General features: G+C 40.3%; 1 protein-coding gene across 5 annotated transcripts in view; it reads left to right on the top strand.

The window, feature by feature from the left end:
- The window catches only part of CADM1 (cell adhesion molecule 1), a 288701-nt gene extending 279537 nt beyond the window's left edge, over positions 1 to 9164 (top strand). For all 5 annotated transcript variants that reach the window (XM_044997064.1, XM_044997065.1, XM_044997067.1 and 2 more), the window contains 2 exons: positions 5125 to 5256; positions 6309 to 9164. In XM_044997064.1, coding sequence (XP_044852999.1) covers positions 5125 to 5256; positions 6309 to 6427 — 251 coding nt within the window. In that variant the 3' untranslated portion in view covers positions 6428 to 9164. The remainder of the gene's footprint in view (positions 1 to 5124; positions 5257 to 6308) is intronic.
- Positions 9165 to 9391: the final 227 nt, after the last annotated feature.

The raw sequence follows: 9391 nt of genomic DNA on the forward strand, positions 1-9391 counted from the left end.
ATACCACCAACTGATTCCCCAGTGATACCTGCCCCACTGAAAAGCCTCATTAGCGCTTCCTGCATTAGAAGTCAGAAACTCTGTTAGTGTTAGGTGTCCTGACAGTGATGGTGCATGTAGGATTGGGTAAGAGAGGTGATGCTTATCTTTCAGTGCTTAGTGGAAAGTGGTGGCTAAGGCATGAATATGGAGACGTGAGGAAAGAGAGAGAACAAAAAGGTGTGAAGAAATTAGTGACAACAGGGGAAGAAGAGATGGCACCAGATGCTCTGGTGTATGGTGACAGAAAGCCATATAAGTCCTTAAACACAGTCAGCCCCTGCCATTAGATGGTAAGCTCCTCTTCTTGAAAATTCCATTCAAAACACTGATAAGCATTGGTAATAAGAGCAGAAAGGCTGATCCATCTGTCTGGAGGGAAGAAAGTCTAAATTTTTTCTGTGATCATTGTTATTTCAGGAACTTTTTTTCTTCTTATCAGTGAGACACTGACCCACTTGTGAGTGGGGCTGAGGATGATTTCTGAAATGAATCCTTTACTTCAGACCTTTGTTTGGATCAACAGTGGCCTTACCTACCAGGCATAATCTTAAAGGTGCAGGAATTCATGGATACCCACTGACAGCTAGACTGCAACAGTTGTTCCATTTTCCATTTAAAAAAAATTAAATAATGAGCTTTAAATATCCCCTGAAGTCTTTCCCAGTTGAAATGGCAAATAGTCAAACTGCCCAGAGAGAGACTAGATGAAGCAGAGAGCAGATGCAGTGGTGGTTTTATTTTGCTCTATGAAGCTGGCTGCAGGCTGCTAAACATGAAATATGTACACGAAAGGATGGAGCTTGATGGTTTAGAGCCTTTGCTCTCTGGAGGCAGAGTTGAAAACTTTATTTTAGGTCACAAATGCGATGAGTTATCAGGGAGTCAGCTGAGTCCCTATCTGTCAACTTTATGAAACAGCCACACAAATTGACATAACTGGTAGACTCTGCTCAAGGCCCAGGATACGAATAGGGCTGCAAGACAGAATTAGCATGTATTGGCAGAGCTTTGTGGGAGCCTCAGTACAGACGTAACAGGGAGCTTCTGCAGGTTGGGAGTGAGGTGCATTGGCAGAGTCCCTGCAGAGGTGACTTACCTTTCCTCAGCTGAAGGCTGTTTGTGAAGATGGGAGAAGTGGGAGCAGGTGCATAAATACATCTGGTTGGGTAATACTGTTTTAATTAAGTAATATGTACAGAATTTCTAGGGAATAAACATCCAGTGTATTAGCAATCAGACTCAGAGAGCAGTTCCTTTAGTTTGATGATCTAATAAATATGAAGCCATTTTCCTCTAAGGCAAAAGTGCACTGTTGACTGACTCTCAGATTTGTCTCTAGATGGTTTGCAAGTACTAGACATCCTCTGTGTGTTGTATTTAATTTTTAATTAACACGTAAACTTAGATAGACTATTTAGCCATACACGCAATAAAATAAACTTGGAGCGTATACTTGGAAAAAATATTGTTTTCCATAAAAATAATTAAGAAAAATAGTGCCTGTCCCAGTGGAAGAAATCATATTTAATAAACTCTGCTGGCCAAAAATGTTTGTCAAGCTGTGTTTGAAAGTCAATTCTCAGGGAAGCAGGGACATGACTAAAGACTCACTGCTCTTGACTTAATTACAGATTGAACAGAAACCACCATGGAGCTGTCAGTCCAGTGGTTTTGGCACAGCACTTCAGTAGATCTCCAGCTGGGGTAAACCAATGTAGCTCCACTGTAATTGTTGCTATGCCGATTTACACCATCTGAAGCTCTGCTCCTATATTTGTCTTTTTCTCCCTCTGTGTTGGGTCAAGCAAAATGCATCTTGGCTCCAATTCTTGGGCTATGCTCTCACATGACACAGATGTGCTTAGATGTGCATACTTTGCCCTAACTGTTCCCAACATCAGCAAGAAATCCTTACTCTTAATTTGGGGTATGTCCATCTCTCTGGCAGAGAGGGTGCAGCACTTGGAAAGCATAACTTCTGATCAACAGACGTTTTGCAGCGTAAATTAGTCTATAAGGTGCCACAGGATTCTTTGCTGCTTCTGCAGAACCAGACTAACACGGCTACCCCTCTGATACATAACTTCTGATGTTGCCAATCTATAGAGTAAACTGATATAACTGCAATAAACAAACTGAAGAAGATAGGTGAGTTAGTGCGGGGCGTTATTTAATTGTGTGATCAGAGTGAGGCTTGGGAGATACCTGTTGAATTGGTGTGCTTCTGCTGTAAGTAGCTGTGAAGAGTGCGCATAGATTTTAGAACAAATAAAAATAATTGGTTACATTGATAAATACAGTGAAACCTGTCTTAAATGACCACTGAGTGGATCAGCCAACTTGGGTTGTCTTGTGGAAAATGACTTTTTAAAGACCTTAAATAGTTGTGCTGGAACATGGAATGAGGTGATTTTAGAATGGTTGCCTAGAACACCAGTCAGGGATCGCCCGTTGTTCTAGGTGCTATATAGACAAGTAACACAGTCCCTGCCCCTAGTATGTTTGCAGTCTAGGTGCCAAGGGGGACATGACGTTTGGGTGGGGCAGCTGTCAGTAATCATGGTCATTACACCTCTGGCCACAACAGCAAATGCAGATGCATTTTTCTGATAAGGCACATGTCTGCAGCTCCGGTAACAAAGAATGCCCTTCCCAGGAGAAATTTTTTCAGGGTATATTTTGCAGCCACTGGGAGCCCTTCTCTGCCCTTAGTTATCAGGATCTGCACCTTTGTCTGAATTACTTATCTTTGTACATGTATCTTCTGCATTGTTTGTCTCCACCCAGCTATGAAAAATTGACTTGAGGGGAAAAAAAACTGATTGGATCTGAAATCCTTGGCAGGTCATGATTAGCTAATTCTCATTGAGAGATCAACATTTATGGTTTTTCAACTGAGTAAACTATTTCATTGGTTGCTTTCCTGTTAAGTTTTGTCCTTTGGATATACTTTGTCATTATGTTAGAGATAATTTTGCATTTCATTTTTCTAATCATGAAGTTGTAAGGAATAACCAAATGGGATATACCTGCCATTTGTAGGCACTGTGTTGTGAGCACCAAGTCTTAACCCATATCACGCTTTTAAATTTCTCTAGCACATTCTAATCATAGTTAAATTATTTGTATGCATATCAGGCCGGAACTACCCCAGTAGTGAAAGCTTTTGGCTACCAGGAGAATATTTTTTGCCACACTTAGTTTCACGTATTAGATATATTGCTGAAGGGAATTTTATTTAACATGGTTCTGTCTAATTGGCTGCTCTTCATTTTCTCCTTTAATGTGCACCTACTTGACCTAATTAAACCTAAACATTCCATAGTCTATGCCAATTCCTACCCGTTTTGTTCTGTTACTTTTAAAAGGCAACTCGAAGAAACACTAAGATTTTTTTTCTTTTTAATTTAAACTGTTTTAATTAAAATGAATTTTATGGAGCTCTTGGTCACGAATTATTTACTTACATCCTTCAGTACTTAATCTTAGAACAGAATTGGAAATATCGATAGAAAGTGTAAATCCTGAGCTCCTGCTGAAAACATTGTATCAGGTTTCGGCTCAAAAGAGCACCATTACCTTTAGCTGTCACGGATCTGTACACTTGATCGATAAACTTCAAATATTATTAGAGGTGGAGGCTTCAGAGATTTGCTCTGTTATTTGGAGAGAGACGGAGATAAATCTTTCTTAAAAATTGACTTGAATTTGCACTCTCAGTCTTCCTGGTGAAATGCATTTCTCTTAGGTGTCCAGGCAACTGCATGTGGGACAGATTTATAGGCCATGTGCTGCTTGTAGTGAAAGATTTAAATGGTAAATCCTTCACATATGACTTCACAAATCATGTAAAGTTAAAAGATTTTTACCGTTTCTGTTGCTGCTGTGCTTAAATTGTAAGGTACGGCTAGTAAATCATTTTAATAGAGGTGTCGCTCTTGACTCAATAAAAAAAAAAGAGAGACAATGGTTTAGCTTCCATTCCAAATGTTAATGTATTAATCAACGGGAGAATAATTGTTTTTTACTACATTATAAATCTCAGTTGCCATTAGAATTGCAGCAAGGGTTGATGTAGCTGCATTCTTAAATTAAAATTGTTTACACTGCTATACATTCATTTTACATGGCCATAGCTCATTCTGGGTTCATTTCAGAGTTGTTCCCCCGCCAAATAAGTCATTCCTCTCTAGGGAACCGGCATCCTAAGGGAGAGATGCTTATAAAAGAAAATTAATTGCATGGCGAGGTGTTAAATAAATAAAATAAAGCGGTTGAAGGCAATGTACAATTATTGCTCGCTATCTGGATTTGAAGAGGGTTTTATGGTTTGCATTGAGAGTTCTGCTATTTGATGCATCATGGAATGTATTGAGAAAAAATGTATTTAATCACGTAATCCTAGATTTCTTTTGAAATTACAAACTTGAGAACTTGATCACTTTTTCGCCATGCAAATAAAATTGTGGGGGATTGAACATGCATATAAATAAATGCCCTGTTGATATTTCCATACAACTGATATTTGATGTCACCAAACTGGCACTCCCTGGCCAATTGTTGGATCGTCTCCTTTATCTGGGGGGGAGGGAGAATTGAAATTGGGGACCGAGATGTGGACAGACCCTCACAAAAGATGCAGATGAGTCCATGTCTCCCTTCCCTTCCTGATCTTGTTCCATGTGCATTAGTGGTGACTCTGCTGCTCCTTGTGAAAATAGTGGGAAAATACCTTGTGAGTTGATCAGCCAAGCCTGTCTGCACCCTTGTGTGAACTGACCCATCTGGATCGGTGGATCTCAACCTGTAGCCCAATCTGCACACAACTGCCCACAGAATGAACAAACACACACACACACACACACTCTCTCTCTCTCTCTCTCTCCCCCCCCCCCCACCTCTGCATATGAGGCCTACAAGGATAAATAGGTTGAGACCACTGGTCTGGATAGTTCAGTGCTTTACCCCTCTCCTTTTAAAAGTAAAAGGGTGGCTTTTCCAACCCTGGGCACAACTGCAGCCAAACCTTCAAATCACCCTGTAATAAGTCCCAAATTCCTATTCCTCTTCTGCTCTCGACAGATTCTCGAGCAGGTGATGAAGGGTCCATAAGGGCCGTGGACCATGCGGTGATCGGCGGGGTCGTGGCCGTGGTGGTGTTCGCAATGCTTTGCCTGCTCATCATTTTAGGGCGATACTTTGCAAGACATAAAGGTAAGCTCAGGCTTAAAACACAACATTGGGAGGGTTTGGCTTGGTGGCAGCGGTAACAGTCAGTTGGTGATACAAGACACTGTGTTTTGCCGCACAGCAGGAGAGAGAACAGAAAAAGCAGCAGAAGGACTTGTATAGTGGAAGGGGATCCAGGAAACAGGAATACAGGATGGGAGGAAGCTAAAAGCAAGATAGGGGCGCACAATAGAGGCAGAGAAGAAGGTGGAAAGTGCATCAGGACTGGGAGAGAAGGCTAGATAAAAGAGATGTCATCTTTAATGGAAGGGCATGACGTGCTTAAGAATATACTAATTTATTTTTGCATTCGCCTGTACTGGGAGGGGCAATATCATTCCAGACTCTTACATGGCATGAAATAACTTAAAAATCATTCTGTTATTAATTCAGTCCACTCATAAGAGCATTAAGGCCCTTTCATCAGTGTGGGATGCTGATGATGTTCACTTGTTGTATGTGCTCCTGGGAACCTCCCATGTACTGGTGACTGCCAGTGTCACCACTGAAGTGCCCACCCCTACCCTCCCATGCTGGAGGCTCTGATTGCAATGACAAAATTTTAAAAGGGGTGGGGGGAAAGCATGGTTATTGGTAGTTCTCAATCTACCCAGTCATGGAGAGAGACTTGCCCTGGGTCATTATATAATGTCCTACTATCTAACTAGTCATGTTTGTTCTTTCCTTGGTGTCATTTTTATAATGCCCTAGACTGTCAGTTTCAAAGCTCCCTTGCAGAATTTAGATGCACAATTCCCACTGAACTTAGTGTGCATCTAAATCTATGAGGCAGCATTGAAAAATCTCAAGCTTAATGTCTGAGGTCATTGTGCTGTCTTGCTGATTAATGCTATCACAGCTGTTTACGCTTGAGTAACACCTACGGAACTCCTAGATTCAGACTTCTCTCCTTCCTTCTGGTCATGGTTCTTTTTCTCCCCACTCCTGGCTTCTTCGCAGTAAAGCAAGTGGCAGTGTTACAGCCATTTATGCAGAGACCATCAATGAGTCACAGAACCTCACTGCTTTATTTTCAGGTACATACTTCACTCATGAAGCCAAAGGAGCAGATGATGCAGCGGACGCAGACACAGCTATAATCAATGCAGAAGGAGGACAGAACAACTCTGAAGAAAAGAAAGAGTACTTCATCTAGATCAGCCTTCGTTTCAATGAGGTGTCCAACCGTGGACAGTTACTGGCCCAATTTAGATGACAGAGACAGTGATATTGGAAGTTGCAACCAGCTTGTGTCTTTTTTTGTTTGTTTTTTTTGTTTGTTTTTGTTTTAAACAAATGGGTGGAGAGATGTCAGACTGGGAGGGTCCGGGACTGGCTGTGTAAAAAATGTTATTTGTAAAGTACACTCTGCTGTTCGACACCTCAGTTTGGGTTTTATTTTTTGGCCAAGTCCAGCTTGGATTTAGTTTAGTTAAATCATTTGCAGAAAATTCTGTGCCTTGTTTTGTTTTTTATTTTATTTTATTTTATTTGCGGGGGGGAGCGGATTATGTGTGTGTTTCTTCTTTTTTTCCCCCTTTCTGTTCTCTTTTGGAATTGCCTGCTGGAACCCCTTGGAATAGATTTGATTGTTTTTAACGTGTTTATTTTTACGCCACTATTTTTCTGTTCAAAATTCAATCTCATCGGAGGAGGAGAACCAGCACGCTTTTAGATTTTGTAGTTTGCAAGTCAGTGTATCCATAATACATTCTTCTCTGTTGTCTTAAAGGCTTGGATGAAGAAGCTATGAAAACTGTTTGCGGCTGCCCGTGTTTCAAATGCTTTCTAGTGGTGGAGAGTAGAAAATAGGCTGTGACTCAGACAATGTACTCCGTTGGCTACGGAGAGACATTACTGCACAGGGTTATCTGCAAGTGAGGTGTGTCACTGTGAGATTGAATCTGTCTTGAATCCTGTGTTTGTAGACTGCTCAGTAGAGGTACCCTCATGCTGTCTGGACAAGTTTGGGGCAGGAAGGAATCCTCCTTGTTGTTGCCGTAAGCAGAACTGACAGATGAAGGCTGTTCATTTTATGCAAATGGACAAATTTCAGTTGCCACAGGAGGGAAAGGGGGGAAAAAAAGGTAGTTCTGCTCTGATTATTTCTGTTCCAAACAATTCCATCAAGCTTTCCCAATCGGCATTACTTCTGCCTAATTTGCTGGAAAAAGAAAAGTCCTCATGGTGTGCAAAGAGGTCTAAATGAGCAGATTTTATATTATTTTTCCTTCTTCTCTTTGTGCTAGTTAGGGAAGGCAGTGGGATCTGGCCTGCATGTACTGTATATTACAGATATTTGTCATGCTGAGAGATCCAACCAGAGACTGTGTGAAACTTTAATACCTTAAGATTTGGTTTGACAAAGCAGGAGGGACAGAAGAAGGGTCACTATTGTTTTCATGCTGGTGTGCCCTGTTTCTCAGTTCTGCAAAGGTCAGAGCAGGTGGAAATAACAGCATGTAGGCTTTTTCAGTCACTTAATCAAAACTCAAATGTTGTATTTTTTTATCTCTTTACCTTTCATACACTAGGCCTTGGCCTCATTCCTCAGCCTTAAGAACCATCTGCCAACAAATTACTGATCCTTGCATGAATGCAGTCATGGTGCACAGTTACTAAAAATAAGTTACCTTGAAAATGTTTTAGATTTGTAGCCTCGGGAGAAACTGGATACGTGAAGTTGCCTTTTCTTTTCTTTTCCGATAAAGGAAATGTGGGGATTTGCATTAAAAATTGCAAGGAAAACAGATTATAAAATATTTAGGTGAAGAAAAAACAATGCGAATTAGTATTATGATGGACCTACAGATAACAGTCCACAATGAGAAGATAGCATTAAAAAAATGTATCTATACTGAACTGTTCAGTGAGTAATATTGGATTTTGAAAGATGAATTTTTATTATTGTTACATTATGTAGAAAACTTACACTGATTTATTTAAGGGAAAAATTTGCATCTGTTACAACTTCTTGGGCTTTTAGGAAGCATTTTTTACGTTTGTGGGTTTTGTTTTTTAACTTTTTGGCAGAACCACTGCAACACAAGAGCCTTTTGGGAACGGGTTGGCATGTAAAAGGGGAAAAAACCAAATCCATTCTTGAGCAGTATTTTGTCTTTTCCCCTCCCTCAGAATCCACAAAAGGAAAGTAAATTTTGTCAAGTGCAGCTCTTTTGAGCCTTCAGCACCAGCTCGGCCCATAGCCAAACCACAGCCACGGGCAAGAAGCATTTAGCATTTTAGTGGAAGGGTTTTGGGGGAGGCTTTTTTACACACTGATCACAGAATTGGCATTCTGTTTTGTTTTTTTCGACCAGCCCATCTTTCTGTTTTGAAAGTGTACAGTAGTGCAGTGTTACCGATGTAACTTTGACTTACAATGTTGACATGTCTCAGGTTCATGTGTTTTGATTGGTGTTTTCCGTCTCAGGTAGATTGCAAAATTTTCGGCCCCACACATTGGAAGAGAACTAAATAAAACAAAAAACCCCAGGAAATTATGGATTTTAGTTGTATATTGGTTTATGTATTTTTTTTCTTCAGTATACAGTGCGCTGTTGAAATGTATTGTTGAGTATTACTTTGTACAGGTTTAGATCATAAGGGTTTTTTTAAGAGTGTAGAAAGAACAAACTTACTTTTTCTTTAATGAAGGATGTGTAACTGATGGCAAATAAGCTTGTTCTTTACTCACCTGCCCTTTTTATTTTTTCCCCCTTAGGCCAGTTCTGTTTTAAGGTGTCCATGGACGATGTTACAGTGTAAGAAAATACATATCCATATGTTCCCATTCACATTTTGTATTGGTTCATGTATATCATTTTTACAAACAGAGAAGTACTATAAAATATCTGTCTTCTTAATAAAAAAAAATTAATGTTACAAAACTATTCTTTAATCTCACTTTTCACTCTTAACTGCAACTAGCCACCATGGCTGAGGAGGTAAAGTCCATTCTTGGCTCACCTATGGTGAAATTCCAGTTTAAAAACTTGTTGTGGGTTTCCCCCAAGATCTGTGGCAACCTAAAAATAAATCTCCCTTCTTTAATCCTCCCTCCCAGTCTTTTGACCTGTTTCTCTCTGTCTATTCTGACTCACAAGTGGTTGTTAGGCAG

Source organism: Mauremys mutica, chromosome 22 (genome assembly GCF_020497125.1).
Source record: "Mauremys mutica isolate MM-2020 ecotype Southern chromosome 22, ASM2049712v1, whole genome shotgun sequence".
Lineage (NCBI taxonomy): Eukaryota > Metazoa > Chordata > Testudines > Geoemydidae > Mauremys > Mauremys mutica.